This window comes from Tetrahymena thermophila (assembly GCF_000189635.1).
Source record: "Tetrahymena thermophila SB210 genomic scaffold scf_8254593, whole genome shotgun sequence".
Taxonomy (NCBI): Eukaryota; Ciliophora; class Oligohymenophorea; order Hymenostomatida; family Tetrahymenidae; genus Tetrahymena; species Tetrahymena thermophila.
In genome coordinates, this window is record NW_002476364.1 from 371,802 (window position 1) to 387,603 (window position 15,802).

Genomic DNA, 15,802 nt, shown 5'->3' on the forward strand with positions numbered 1-15,802 from the left:
ACTAATTATTGCTAAAGGGAGGAGGATTAAAAAATTGACTTTATTTAAATAAAATTTTGTAGCATAAATTTGATTTAAAATTATGCTGATTTATTATTCACATTTTTTCAAGCTCCTTCCCTTTAATTTTATATCAAATTAATATTTAAAAAATAAATTGATTGCTTTTTAATGATTTAATAAAAAACTAGACTTAAATTAATTACATGATTATAAATTTAATAAATATGAATAAAAAACTGTTTTGATTTAATTAATGTTTCTGTATTATTTTAAATTTTAAATAATATAATTTTCTCAATAGTAAGGCTTAATTTCAGCAACCCTTAAATTACTTAGTATTATGTCTCCTGGTGTTCTAGATACTAGTTTATCCAAAATTCTAATTAATTTTTTTAATTTAGTATTTTAAATTATTTACATGGATGGTTTATAAAGCAGCCATATAGATAAGATGTTGGCTTTAACTCTAGAAGAATTTCTTTTGCATCTTTGTCTGTAACTATTTTTCCAAACTCAGTTCTTTTACTATCTGAAGTTATGATAATTAATTTTTAAATAATATCAGCTCTTGTGCGGTAAATGTATATCTTGCTTAATTGAAGTTCAGGAGTATCAAAAGAAAATTCTTTAACAGGTTTATCTAAATGCTAAATACCAACATGCTTTTTACCTACAATGAGCTAGTAGCCATCTGGTGTGAGATATTAAAACTAGAAACTATTATTCAACATAAAATAAATAGAATTTATTACTTTTATTCATATTAATTAAATTACCCATAAATATATTCGTTATCTGCATAAACGGACATTTTATATATTTTCACTTTCTTTTCAAAGAAAATAAGTTCTGCATCTGTCCAATTAATTTTACCAAATCCATCTTCTTTAATTTCTTTTAATCTTGAAACCTACAAATTTTGTTTAGTTTAATTATATATATTTTAAGCTAAAAGTCTTTATTTACATCTGCATTATCAGAGTAATAGTGATTAGTCATTGGTGCATTTGAAAGCAATTCATCATTAGGATCTTATTTCAATGGCATTCTTATAGCTGGAAGTCCAGCAATATATCTTTTTTATATTTTAATAAAACAATTAAATAAATAAATAATAAATTAAATTAATTCTACACTAAATTGGGATTTGACAAAGATATGCATCTTGTTGATTCCATATAATAGAAATTTTAATCATGCTTATCATAAAGACGAGCACCTTTCATATCATAATAGAAAACATTAGGGAAAACTACTTTCAAAGGTTTCTCAACGTAATCATATTTAACAGTAAACACTTCATCTAAATCGCTAAATTCTTAATCCTGCAAATATTACAAAAAAAATCAATACGAATTGTTTGTTTACTTTCAAAAGTAAGAAATTTATTATAATAAATAATTAAAGAAATACTCTTGATTTATCTACCCCGATTGGTTTGAAATGCTTTGATTTTCCTGTAGGACTAGTAATAATCAAATCTTTTACTCCTTTGATATTGTATTTGCCTTATATTTCTTCTACATAATCGTTATCATCTTCAACATCAAAGTCCATGAAATCTGCTCTTAAGTTTTTGCTTGCAAAAATGTTAACATTAGGCTCAAACAAAGAACCATCATGCTTTAGGTAAGAGAAAGTAATTCCGTGAATTCTTTCATTATTACTCCAAACAGTAATTCTTTTTAATTTGCCATGAGTAGTTGTTTTAATTAGATCCTCATCAGCATTTTATAATCCATTACCAATTTAATTACGAACATCTTATCTTGTTTCTAAATCATATCTTGCAGGTATTACGATATTTTAGGATCCATTTGATTTCTTTTTTATAATTTACTTTAAATTAACAAACTGCTCTTTATTTAAATCAAATTTACTCTTGAAGGTTGTGCTGAGTTGGAAAAATTTTCTTTGGGTTGTAGAGACTCTAACTACAGTGGTCTTCTATTTGAAGCATTAGAGGATAATGGAATGTTTTCATTTTGATTATTTTTCATCTTCATGTAAACCATTTCTAACTCTTTTTCTCTATCCCTAAGTTTATTTTCTAAATCTCTAATTTTAGCATCCCTATATCTGTTATTAGAAAGATCTGTGCCATCCATTTCAGCTCTCTAAGTCCTAATAGTCATAGCATCTAATTCGTTTTTATGTTTTCTTTCCTATGCTTGAAGCTGCTTTTTCAAAAGCTTTACTGCATGCAAAAGCTCCTCTCTAGAAGCGTTATCAAGCTATATAAAAATTTATTTTAATTTAAAAAATATTAGCTTAATAAATAAATAAATTACCTCAGAATCTGGCTAAACATCATCTGGGTTTAGGAAATTGACGTTTTAGACATTTGCTCTGCTAGGGGAGTATTCATTTTATGTTATTTGAGTGTTAATTTAACCATTTTTAGGAAATTAATAACTTTTATTATCTAAAACAGGATTATGTGGATCAGAACTTCTATAATTAATTTTTTTCTTTCTATATTTTTCCCTTGGAGTTTCATAATTTCTTTATGGCTCGCTATCTAAAACATCAGCAACAGAGTCATTCTAATGAGGATAAAGAGGTTTCTTAAAAGGACTGGTATAGGTGCTGCTGTGTTATGGCAAATTTTTTTTATTTGAAAGATATTTATATGTCACACCTGTACTTGCCAGGGAGTGAGCAGGATACTTATTTTTAAAAATAGGAACTGTACTGGAAGGGTTTTAAAAATCTTATTGTTCTTAATTAGTTTCAATGCCTTAATGGTTCATATCAACTGCAGGAGGCTCATAAGGATCTTTAATTTTCTACAAGTATTAATACCTCTTTTCTAATTCCTTTATTTGCTCTCTATTCATAAAAGAATTGTATAAATAAATATCATATTCGTTTAAATAAAAAAAAATGAAAGATATATTCATCAATTAAAAACATTATCTAAATGATAACTAGATAAATAATGTATTCAATCATCTATGAAGAACAAAAGACTCCATATAAATTATCAAATATCTAAAAGAGAGTGTCATTTATATTTATTTATCTATATATACAATTACTTCTAGTTTTTAACGAGTGTTTCTAATTCCTGTTCCCTTTGCCTTTGATCTTTAATTTAATTTTTCAATTAATCATTCTCTTCCATAGTATCGTTTAGTCTACTTTTCCTCATTTCTTTTAGTTTATTGTTACTTTCTATTGCATTCTGGTATTTTTTGTTTTTAAAAATGATTTTATAATTTTGGCTAAAAAAAATATAAATTCCAACTTACTAATAAACTATTAAGTCAATAATAACAAACAAATATAAAGTAACTTTTGTCAAATAATCAAAATTTAAACATAATTTACCTTCATATAGTGATCTTTTTCCTAAATTAGCTTAGATATTTCGTTGTCTTTGATCCTTTTTTCATATTCGATGCTTTTCTACTCGCCTTTAATATCATTTTCTGTAGAGCTAAATAAATTAATATTTGAATATTTTGATAATTGTTTGTTTGTTTGTTTAACACATTTTAAAATGTAGTTAATTGGTTAAAGAAATTGTTTAAAATTTAACCAACTAATTAGATTTTTAATTTAATAATTATGCTAATTTTACTCTAAGGTGTATTATTACTACCTAGGTAAGCTACTACTGCCATATGGTTTTTAATCTTTAGAAATGGAACGTCTTCTCTTTAATGAAATATGGATTAATTAATTAATTATGATTTCTATTTTTTGTAAATATTAAGTACAAATAATGGTTGTTGATAACCATTTTTGATAGTGTCAGTCATTCAAGTTTAGATGCAATATTTTATCTTTATTTCTGTTTTTTTATACTGAATTGGCTATGTAATAAATATTTATCTATCTATCTATCTCTCTATCAATCTAGCTATGAATTAACCAATATATATTGATTGCTATTAAGATTATTCTGAGTTTATGATGCAAGTAATTTATTTATATTTACCAAAATAATTAATTTTTTTTTAATGTATGGGAGAGAGCTATCAAATAATTTAATTGAAGCTTTTAATTTCAAAGAAAATATTAAATCCAAAAATATTGGTGATGGATGATGATGACAGTAATATAATAAATAAATAATCGATTATCAAATCACCAACGATCATTTTGATAAAATTAATTAAATACCATACGTAGATAAATAGATAGCTGTGGAAATAAACAAATTAATTAATAAATTAAATGATGCTTTTTTGTTTTATAGATTTTATACTTGAACAAAGATAAAATATTACAGAAGTGTTAAAGATTATTTATTATATACATAAGAGAAGATATTTAGATTATTCAATTTTTCTCTTCCATAATTAATTTTATAAAATTATTACGTTAAGTTTCAAATTTCATTTAATTTAAATAAATGAATGAATATTATTTATTTTTTTATATCAAATAGCTTGCTGATGAAGTACACGAACTCTTATTAGTATAAATAGTAAAGCAAAGTAAAAGTTGAAGGATTTAGTAGAAAGTAAAGTTTAGTTTAATGGAGTTTAGAGTTAATTAGTTTGTTTTTTTTTAAACACATTTTAATGATAATTATGTTTTTTATTAAATTAGTTTCAATAATATCATATTTATTTTTTATAATTCAAGCAATTATATACTTAAATTTAGGCTATAATTGCTTGATAAATAAATTTTTTTTTATTAGAATGTGTCTTATTATTAAAACACAAATACAATCAATCATCATCATTCAAGAATTTATAAATTGGTTATTTCATTAAATTTACAAATTATTTTGCTAATTCTCCTTGTTAAAATTTAATCCATTTTTTTCTGATTAGTTAGACAGACTATAAGTTCCTTCACTTTGATTCGATTTATTGTCTGAATTAAAATTTTTAGAGCTCTCAATTTCTTATATTTATTCATTTTGGTATTCGTCATTTTACTAGGAGAAGCATTCGTTTTTGACTTTTTTGAGTTGGATGAGGTCTTGTTCATCATCTTCATCTAATCCGAGTATATTTACTTACTTATTCTAATCAGGTTGATTATTTCTCAAAAAGCTCAAAGGATTATTTTTTACATCATAAAACTATTTGCTCTGAACCTTGAAATCCTAAATTTCATTGTAGTAAACTGGTGTAGAAAGTTATTTTTTTGAATTAGAAGTGTGCAAACTTAGTTTTTCTAAATCATTTTAGCTGTTTTATTCAGCCGAAGTTTTCTTTTTGAGCTAATCAACATCATTTTAAGTTGTATCTTTATAATCTAATTTTATAAATTTAAAATCAGAGACTACTTCTTTACTTGTCTTGATAGATTTATTATTTTTTGTATCAGCTTCTTTTATTTCTATAAAGTAAGAATAAAATTAAATTAATTTAAAGAATTAAAGTTTATTTTCTTATTTAAATTAATTTCATATTTTAATTTTTAAATAAGCTGATTCATTCATTCATTCATAATAAAAATAAAATTTAAATCAAAGTTTGAATGAAAAATAAAAAAGAAAAAATAAATTAAATAAGATTTTTTCTTTTCTTGATTAAAAAAATGTTAAATTAGAATGAAATAAATTTGGTACCTTTCTTTTAATTTTAGTTAAAATCGATTGCATAATCATTATTTTAATCATTTTAAATTTTAACTCTATTATTATGAAGATTAGATTCTAAATTATCTATGTTTTTATCTTATTTTGATTTATCGGCATTCTAGAGCATGTAAGGATTATCTCCAAATATACTATTGTCATCATCAGCTTGAGTCTTTTTTGTAAAGCACATTTCAGTTGTTTTTGTGCGATTAAATTCTTTATTTGCTTTAATATTAAAATCACCAATTTAAGTAGAAACACCCAAACTCATGCTATCTGTAATTCCAGGCTTTGACCTCCTTAATGACTTCACATTGAGATTATAAAGTTCTATTTCTCTATTGAGTTCTTTATTGATGACATAGAGCTCTATTGATTTAAATTCGCTGGCAAATAGTTAAGATATTTAAATTTTAAGTAAATTAAATTTAGAAATATTTTTCGTTATTACAATGAATTCAGAGTAAAAAGTGAAAAACCTAACAAAATCTTATGTGTTTTCAAATTATAAGTAATCAGACTGCACAGATTAAACTATATTTTTCAACATCGAGTAAATTAGCGAAAGGTTGTTAGAAAGCAAGCAAGCTATTTTTTAAACGACAGTAACTTTTTTGAAGTTAGTGAGAGATACTTCTAGTTCCCATGTAAAATTCTATACAATAGAAAATAAAACTAAAAGACTTTTTATCCTTTACCATTCTTATATAAAAGAGCTACAAGAATTAATTTCTTTTTCATTCAAATAGCTAATGCATTCCAATTTCTGATTAAGAGTAATCAGATACGAATAGTACTTCTAAACTATGATTTAGTGGACTACATCAATTTATTAACAGCTGCTAGAAGTAGGAGGTTTTAGTTGGTTACTCTTTTGAGAGCTTTTTGTTGGCAAAGTTGGAGGTGAGTTTATTTTTATAGCAGCTAAATAATCTGCATTATCACTACTTTTTTTAATTCCATTTCTTTGCATATTCATCTCATAAGCATGAGCTTACTACTTTTCAAAAGCAGATGGATCTTGAATATATTATGATATTTTTAGCTATATTATTTATGGAACATTGTTTTCAATATAGTGAATCAGCATTAATATTTTTAAACTTTTCATCCAATGCTTAACATCAACTTGCTAATAGTATTCTAGAATGATTTTCACACCCTCTTCAAAGCTTGTTTTATCGTTAAGTCCCAACAAAGTATTAATAACTAATTAATAATGCTTATCTTTAGCTAATTTAATGTCATCGCTCCACGTTATCTTAATCATGGATTTCTAAAAAGCATTTTTATTTATCATGCTCAGATGCTTCCTAATAACATTCATTGATCCTATGCTGATTTTAAGTAAACTTTCAGAATTTCAACAGCTTTTTTTTTTGCTTCTTATATCTATTGTTTATGCTTAATTTATGTAGAGTTTGGTTATTGTTACTTTAATTTTTGATATTTTTAAAGAAATATATAAATATATTATTATTATTAATCTTAATATAATTAATTATCAAATCTAATAAAAATTTTTCCTATATTTATTTAATATGTTCATCGAAGAAATATCACTTTAAAACTTATTACAAGCAAATCTTACTCATTTATTATCATCTAAAATAATATCTCCGAGTTATTTCCTTACACTCATTTTTGCTTTTCTAATCCTTTTTGGTGTCAAAATGGTTAATTACTTTTTTTCTATTTTAAAGATTATTTAGCATTTATATATTTAAAATGGTTCTATGTATAAATATTATATTAAAAACTCGATAACAAGTGTTTTTTTAAGCCATTTAAATTGATCTATTTTTTAATTGACAGCTTTAGTATGTTTATTATTACTTCAAACACTTGTTTAGAAAAAATTTACTTAAACGATTTTTGTTTTTACTTCGTCATGTGTAAATGTGTTTAAATTATTTTTTATGATGCAAATGCTATCGAATTTAATTAATTTAAGTAAAACCATTATTCAAATATTTATTTTTAATGTTAATTATAAATAGCTTCATCTCGATATCAAATTAAAAGAACTATGGTTATAAATAATTCTCAGCTTTTATTTGATATAGTTGAATTAATATTAATCATTCATAAAATTTGTTTTTTAATCATTTAGTTTTCAATCAGTAGCAAGCCTTGAAGTATGTTTACAAGTATTAGAATTTGCTTTCTACCAAATAAAAAAAACTAGAAAATAATAATAAATTTTTTTAAAAAAAAATAAAATTTATTTTACAAAGCAAATTTGTTTTATTTTGAATTTATCAATAACTATATTTTTTTAAGTAAATTATTAATTTTTCAAATGCATAGCTAAGTTAGTTATTTAAGATATTTTATAGATGAAAGATATACAATCAGTGGTAATTAAATTTGTTTTTTTAGAAATAAATTATTGATTTTAAAACTATTTTCAAATATTTAAAAAAATTAAATGTTAAGTTAATACTAATTATTCAAATTTTTTTTTAAGTCACATTTAATAATATTTCATTTAACAAAAAATAGTATTTGATCATAACAAAAATAAAAAGTAAATGCTAAAAACACTCTCTTTGCTTTTAAAAATGGTAAGTAAATTAGTAAGCTGTTGAATGATAAAATTATTAAAAACAATAATTCTAATATATATTAAATTTATCTGAATAAGTAAAATCTAGAAACACATTAAGTGAAAGTCTTAATAAAATATTTGTTTGTGTGTTTTAAATTTGAGAAATTGGTGTGTGATTAATTAAAAATATATTTTATATTAAAAGGATGAAAATAGAGTAATTTATTTAATTTATCTTTTTTGTGATTTTAATTGAAAATTTTTTTTTGAATTGTTTTGAAGATATTTAAAAAAATAAAATATCTTTTTCTAAATTATGAAAAAATATGAAAATTGAATAATATTTTAATGATTGATTGATTAACATGTATGTTGAAAATATTAAAATTGTGATATATATATTTAATTCGAATAATGCAGCACTTATCTGAAATTTGTTTGGACACATTTTAACTCTCAAAATTATTATTCATTTTATCTGTTAATTAACTTAACTAAAATCAACAAACAATTTGCTAACTTAATTAATAAACTAATTAACTCATTTATTAATAATAGATAACATTTATTTTAGTTTTGATACATAAATGGGTTTGTTTTTGTTGATTTTGAAATGATAGTAAATTGATTTTTTTTTTATTGAATGAAAAATCAGACAGATATCAAATAGGCTGATTAGTTAGTTTGCATTTTAGCTAGCTTTAAATGATAAAAATATTTGCCGCTATTATAATTGCTATATTTATATATATTTATTTGTATATTTAATTGATAGATAGATAGATATATAGTTAGCGAGACAGATATTGAGTACGTACACTTTTTGCAATAACAAGAAGGTGACTGACTGATGGAGTTTGAAGTGAATTTTAAATTTAAATATACAAAAATAATATTAATGAATAAAAAATAACTACTTTAGGGATTTATTAATTTATTATATTAAGCCTATATAATTAATTCTATCTTGACATCGATCAATCAGTGGCTATACTGATTCCTAGATGCTTTTTCATTAGTTATTTTTGCTTATAACATTACTAATTAATCATTATTTCTTGGGAGCGGTGGCATCAGTCTTAACAACTTGGGGCTTTCTGTTTCTAATAGGGGGTCTTCTGATTCTTCTGTCTTCAGCGCATCTAACTCTGACAACTCTGCTGTGGATAGCGCAAGAGATACAGTATTGGAGCTTAACGTAGAGCTTGGGAATACCTTATTTTTCGTTTTCGAAAGCTAACTTCTATTAGATATCTCTCTTGGAAGAGGGATCGACCATATCTCTGACGGTGTATCTCTTGACAGCTTTATCCTTAGCAACTTGTCTACCACAGTTGGTGCAGGGAACAGTTCTGGTGTGACCTCTGTTCTTTTAACTTCTACCGGCGTTTCTTCTTTTGACAGGCATTATTGATTACTTTTTTTTTTCTTTTAATTTTAATGTTTTCTAAATGATATATTTATCTTTTGATATACTTTTTATATTTAATTTTGGATTGCTTTTTAAGAATTAGCTTTCTCTTTTTTATATGATTCACTCTTCTTTTTATGTATTTCCTTCACATTCAATTTTTTTATTTCTTTGCAAAATTCATTAATTTATCCCATTTCTCTATCTTTCAATTCCATGTCCTCCTCTTCCATGTTCTTTTCCTTGCTTTTTTTATTCATTTTTTCATTTTACCACTTATTATCATCTCTTCATTCATTTTCATTATTGTATCATAATATGCAAGCATATTAATATCGAATGAATGCTTTTATTCATTCATATATCTATATTTCCTCTTTAATTCAAATTCCCTTAAATACTTCTATCCTTGTGTCTCATTTTTTCTAACAAATCTTTAAAATTAATTCTTTCAAACATATTTCAATCATTTATTTATAGGTAGTTTAAATTCCATAAAATTATGAAGCCAACCTTAAACAAAAAAACAAACAAACAAACAAATAATTAAAATAAATTTCTCAGTCAAAAATATATTCATTTATTCGTTCATTTATTTATTTTCACTAATAAGATAAAAACAACATTTTTTAATTCGAAAAGTTAACATGAAATATTTTTAAAAATGATTTTTCAAATATAAAAAAATTAAATGAATTTAAATTTAATGAATTAAAAATGATTAAATTAATGAATAATAGAAAAAATGAACAAATATAAAAATAAAAGCATTCAAAATAATTAGTAAATCTGGTAAAAGAACTAAATGTTCATTAATTAATTCATCCATACATATAATTTAAAATATAAATAAAATTTAGTTTTTTGTTTTAATTTTCTATTTTACTTTTAAAGTTATGTTTAATAATTTTTATAAGTTTTTATTTTATTTTGATAAAATTATATAAAATAAATTTATCTATTTATAATTAGTTAGTTAGTTATTTATTTATTTTGGTGTTTTTTATTCATATTTTTTATTTTATGAATTTCTAATTTTAAAATATTTTTATTAAAATAGTTTTCTTTTAAAAAGTTTTGTGCTGCAAGTAAATTCCTTTATTTATTGCAGCATCTCTCTAAGTTATTTGGATAAAAAGCTTCATTAATTAGTTAAACCTTGTAATTATCTATCCACAAGTTGCTTATATATTCCATTCCTTTCAATTAATTCTTTATGATTGCCTATTTCTGCTACTTTTCCTTTATTTAATACCACTATTTTTTCGCAGTTCATAATTGTGCTCAGCCTATGAGCTATAAGAATAATTGTCATATCTTTTTATTTTTACATTAGCTCATCAATAGCCTGCTAAACCTATATAAAATAATAAAAATTATTTAATCTAAAACAAATTTTGTATAAAAATATCCTTCTAAAGATGTAAAAATAACAAATATTAAATTTTCTTTAATTAAAAAAATATTTTAATTTTTCTTAATTTTTTTGCAATAAAATTTCTAAAATTATTCATTCTCCATTCATAAATAAAATAATTAAATTAATTTATTTTTATTTAAAATCTTATTATTTTTTGCAAATACTTTTCAAAAAAAAAAATTATTTTCAACTTTTTTAATTATAAAATGGTTTGAAATTAAAAAATGAATTACTTAAAATTCGCTTTCTGCATCCAAAGCGCTTGTTGCTTCGTCAAATATTAATATTCTTGGTTATAAAATCAAAGCTCTACTAATTGCTATTCTTTATTTTTATCCACCTTTTTATAGTAAATATTTTTTTTATGGGTTTTAAATTGAAATTCTTAATTTACCTGATAATTTAGCTCCTGCTTCACCGACTAAAGTTTTATAACCTAAAGGGAAATGAGTTTTATCATGAATAAAATTATAAGAATTAGCTAACTTGCAAACCTAATCTAATAGCTCTTTTGAGTATGGTTTTTTCATTCCATAAGTTATATTCTCTTCAATGGTACCAGAAAAAAGTAAAGGTTCTTAGCTAACATAGCCTAATTTTTAATCATAAATTATAACTTAATTTTGAATAGATCATCTTTAAAATAAATAAATATTTAATACTATATTCCCTTTAACAATAGAAAAGTTCTATTTTTATAAATTATTTCTATTAAATATTAAATTAAAGTTTTACCTATGTAACTATGCAAGAAAGTTAGGTCAATTTCTTTGATGTTATATCCATCAATTGTAATTTAGCCTTAAGTTACATCATAAAAACGCTCTATAAGTCTAATTACTGTAGATTTTCCACTTCCACTCTGACCAACTAAAGCTACTCTCTCACCTGGTTTTATATCTAAGTTGAAATCGCTCAGCACTTTAACATGATCTGTATGTTTGTAAGAGAATCCCACATTTTAAAAGCTGATTTCACCTGTTTATATATTAAAAATTATTACATTTTATCTGAATTTTATATTTAAATATTTAATTTTTATTTCATTTATTTACCTCTAAAGTTAAAGTATGTTAATCCTCCTTAACATTTTATTTTAGGCTTTTTATCCATTAGCTTAAAAAGTCTATCAGAGGCACCAGTTGCTGTTACAATTTTACTGAGAGAAGAGCTGATTGATGATGTTGCACTTGCAAGTGATCCTGTATACAAAATTACTGATGCTAATTGACCAGATGTGAGGTCATTTTCTTATAAGACTAAATAACCTCCATACCATAAAACAGCTAAAGTTGCAAAATCAGATACAAGAGAATTTATACCATTGTAGAGACCACTGGAAACGCTTTTATTATAACCTAATAATATTATTGAAAAAATTAGAATTTATTATATAATCAAATTAAAACATTTTACCTACTTCATAGCATTATTTCATAACATCGTTGTATCTCAAAATTTCTTTATCCTCATTTGAAAATGCCTTCACTGTTTTAATGTTAGAAAAACACTCTTAAGCATGACTGCTAACTTTAGCTGTATAATCTTAATACTTTTTAGTCAATTTTTTAAGATATCTTCCATAAACACTTGAAGTTATGATAAAAATAGGAATCATAATAGCAATTACTATGAATAAGCTCCTCGAAATAAGGAAAAGCATTATAACATTACCTTTTACAATATAAAATTTAATATATTTTTTTAATTTAGATTGAAATTAATTCATTACCAACACAAATAATAACATTTCTTATTGTTGTAGAAATGTTTCCACTTGCTGCAGCTTTAGCTGTTGCTTTTATTTGAATTAAGGAAAGTATAATTAGTATTAATTTTAATAGTGAAAAATTAAATAGAGATTACAAATATCATTTCCTAATCTACTTATCAGCTCTCCAGAGTGCTGTTTATCGTGAAAAGAAATTTCATTATGAATGAACTTGCTAAAGCAATCGTTTCTTAAATCAATAACGACTCTTTCACCAATGAGTGAAAATATGAATGTTCTAAAAAAAGAAGATATGCCATTTGCCAGGAATATAAGAATAGCTTAAAATGCTAATTAATTTAGTTTATCTAAGTCTCTTTCCTTAATAGTAGCGTCTAAAAGTCTACCTGAAACAGAAGGAATAAAAACTTAAGAAACTGATTAAGCAATTAAAAATATATGGCCTAAAAGAGAAAGTTTCCACTATTTTCTTGAGTATTTCAGCATTCTTTTGTATGTTTCCCATTTAAATTTTTTCTTTTTCTTCTTTTTTTCAACTTAGCCTTCTTCTGCAAATATGTTATTGCTTGAATCATCTTAAATTTTATGATATGTCTTGCTTTCACTTCTTACTCTCTAATTTCCTTATAATAGTTACTCTGTCTACTAATCTTAAGTACCTAATTCTATTGAAGTCCCAACTGTAGAATTCATATTATCTAAATTAGTTTCATCTGAGTTATTCTTTGAAGGTATTTTTGTCAATTAAACAATCTTCTACTTTTAAAATGAATCTTCCTTATACGGACTCTATTGAGGTGACTTATTTACTTAGTTTATTTAGTTCTTGTTAGTCGCCTAGTCGTCTTAAAAGTCATCCTCTTCTTCCAAATCATATTCCTTCTCATTTAAAAATATCAACATCAAATGAGTTATTTTTAAATTAATATTTAGCAGCTAATTAAAAAAAATATTTCCATTAGGAATAGATAAACAATAATGAATTTATTTCTTCTAGTTCTAATAATAATTTTTGTTCTATTTAGCTGCTTCAGAACAAAAAAATTTATGCTGCCATAATAAATAATTAAGACATATATTTTTTCCATATTTTTAAATCCTTGAATATTTTCTCATTTTATTTTGATCATTTAAGAACTCATTTAGACTTATGGCAGGCACTCATGTCATACATATGAAGTAAATAAAAACAATAAAAAGCTGTAGCTATGCTTAAAATATTTTAATTTTTAATTTACTTATTTCGGGGAAGCATCTGAAACTTCTTCTTAGTCATCATTATCATCGTTCTCTTGCTAGTTTTCCGTTTCCTGTTCTGGCTTTTAGAAAAGACGGTAATAATTTTCTTACTCACTAGACTCACTTGCAATTTATTTTTTCAATTTGGATATTCCTTGCTTCGATTCAAACTAAGATATTGTTACAACTCTTTCTCTAAGCTCTTGGATATTTTCTTCTTCGTCTTCATCATCTTCACTGCTTGAAGATTGATCTGCTTAGTTTTTTAATTCAGTTTTTCTCAACTTATTTCTTATTTCTTCTACATCAATTTCAGGCTCTTCATCTTCCTTATTTTAATGATCGTCATCAATCTTTCCGCCTTCTTCCTCTTCACTCTTTAAAGACTCTTTGTTAAACAACTTATTATTAGTAGCAGTAGCTGCAGCAGGCTGGTGCTCTTTTTAATTTGAATTGCTTGCAGAACTGCTAGTATTCGCAAAGTTATTTGCCAAATTATTTCCGCTTTTATGCTGTATCTCTTACTCTTTATATTCTACTTCATCATCTGGGAATTAATTGTGGTCTTTAGAAGCAGAATTCTATTTCTCCGTTAAATTGCATTAGTCTAACTCTTCTTACTCCTCTACGGTCAGTTGCTGCTTGTTGCCGCCAACCTTATCTCCACCATCCTCCTTAAAGTACTTTTTAATTTTTTTTTTTACTTCCTTTTTCATTTAATTGTCTATTAAAAATTCTGTAATATTATTATTATTATTTATGAATGATATATTATTGATTAATTCTTACTATAATTTGAAGCTAATTAATTCACGATATTATAAAAATAAACTAATAAATAAATAAATCAATAAATAATTATTTTCTCTACCATAATTACATAATCTTTAATCCATTACATTATATGAGAACCCACTTTACATATATCAATTGTATTATTTATGAATCCAGCGTTTTCATAGAACTGAAAAATTAATTAATACTGTCATTAATTTTTAGTGCAAGACAATAGAAGTAACATCCTTAAAATGTATTTTAAAATTGAATATAACCTAAAAATTATTAATTATATATTATAATAAATAGAGTGAGATTAAATAATTTTTTATTAAGCTAAAGATGCTCGATTGACTGCCTAAAAAAGCAAATAATTTTATAAGAAATAAACATTTTTGGAGAAAATTTCTTTTAAAATATTTTAAATCATTTTTTTTGAATCCTCTCTTTATTTCGATAAATTTTATCACACATTTTATATTTATTATGTTATGCTAATATAAAAACTAATAATAATATAAAAATAATATGACCACGAAATCTAGAAATCGAAAAAGATAACTTTTCTTTGGTCATTGATTTTTGAATTAATTTTCAATTTATCCTTTGAAAATAATTAAAAAACTTTAAAAATATTTATTGAAAACAAATTTAATTTTTTTTAGCGAATATAGTTTAAAAAATGGAAATATCTAAAGAAGATAAAGGAAAACCTGTCGTTAAAGCTTTAGATATGACAGAGGAAATGGAAAACGATGCCTACGAAGTAGCAAAAAAGGCTTTAGAAAAGTTTTCTATTGAAAAAGATATGGCTTAGTATATAAAATTAGAATTTGATAGATTATATTCTACTAGTTGGCACTGCATAGTTGGAAAATAGTTTGGTTCTTACGTTTCTCATGATTCTAAGCATTACATATATTTTTATATTGGAGAAATGTCCTTTTTATTATACAAATTTGGATGACATTGTTATAAACTTATTACATATCTTGTATTTATTTATAAAAATAATAAGCTTATTAAAAAATCTTCAATCAAAAACAAAAAAAATAGCCAACACATTTAGCATTTCAAAATTTAGAATTTCTAAGTAAAATTTCAATTTTCATTAAATA

General features: G+C 23.7%; 5 protein-coding genes across 5 annotated transcripts; 1 reads left to right on the forward strand and 4 right to left on the reverse strand. All coding sequences in view use genetic code 6, as the record gives it.

Moving 5' to 3' along the window:
• Positions 1 to 297: 297 nt before the first annotated feature.
• TTHERM_00463470 (hypothetical protein) lies at positions 298 to 3,770 on the reverse strand (the record flags this gene model as incomplete). The annotated part of the gene is made up of 12 exons (XM_001018844.2): positions 298 to 365; positions 422 to 720; positions 780 to 913; positions 970 to 1,078; positions 1,138 to 1,328; positions 1,417 to 1,827; positions 1,884 to 2,237; positions 2,295 to 2,835; positions 3,045 to 3,190; positions 3,337 to 3,445; positions 3,590 to 3,666; positions 3,729 to 3,770. The coding sequence occupies 12 exons, from the start codon at positions 3,768 to 3,770 to the stop codon at positions 298 to 300; spliced, it is 2,481 nt and encodes an 826-aa protein (XP_001018844.2).
• A 959-nt stretch (positions 3,771 to 4,729) lies between these two features.
• Positions 4,730 to 6,881, reverse strand: TTHERM_00463480 (hypothetical protein; the record flags this gene model as incomplete). The annotated part of the gene is made up of 2 exons (XM_001018845.3): positions 4,730 to 5,310; positions 5,543 to 6,881. The coding sequence occupies 2 exons, from the start codon at positions 6,879 to 6,881 to the stop codon at positions 4,730 to 4,732; spliced, it is 1,920 nt and encodes a 639-aa protein (XP_001018845.1).
• A 2,205-nt stretch (positions 6,882 to 9,086) lies between these two features.
• On the reverse strand, positions 9,087 to 9,776 carry TTHERM_00463490 (hypothetical protein; the record flags this gene model as incomplete). Its single annotated transcript, XM_001018846.3, has 1 exon — positions 9,087 to 9,776. One exon carries the CDS (start codon positions 9,774 to 9,776, stop codon positions 9,087 to 9,089), a length of 690 nt encoding a protein of 229 aa, XP_001018846.2.
• Positions 9,777 to 10,657: 881 nt separating this feature from the next.
• Positions 10,658 to 14,623, reverse strand: TTHERM_00463500 (ABC transporter transmembrane region protein; the record flags this gene model as incomplete). The annotated part of the gene is made up of 9 exons (XM_001018847.3): positions 10,658 to 10,873; positions 11,170 to 11,276; positions 11,331 to 11,528; positions 11,672 to 11,914; positions 11,992 to 12,294; positions 12,353 to 12,610; positions 12,669 to 12,734; positions 12,803 to 13,547; positions 13,907 to 14,623. The coding sequence occupies 9 exons, from the start codon at positions 14,621 to 14,623 to the stop codon at positions 10,658 to 10,660; spliced, it is 2,853 nt and encodes a 950-aa protein (XP_001018847.3).
• A 743-nt stretch (positions 14,624 to 15,366) lies between these two features.
• Positions 15,367 to 15,651, forward strand: TTHERM_000463528 (cytoplasmic dynein light chain 2; the record flags this gene model as incomplete). The annotated part of the gene is made up of 1 exon (XM_012798292.1): positions 15,367 to 15,651. The coding sequence occupies one exon, from the start codon at positions 15,367 to 15,369 to the stop codon at positions 15,649 to 15,651; it is 285 nt and encodes a 94-aa protein (XP_012653746.1).
• Positions 15,652 to 15,802: the final 151 nt, after the last annotated feature.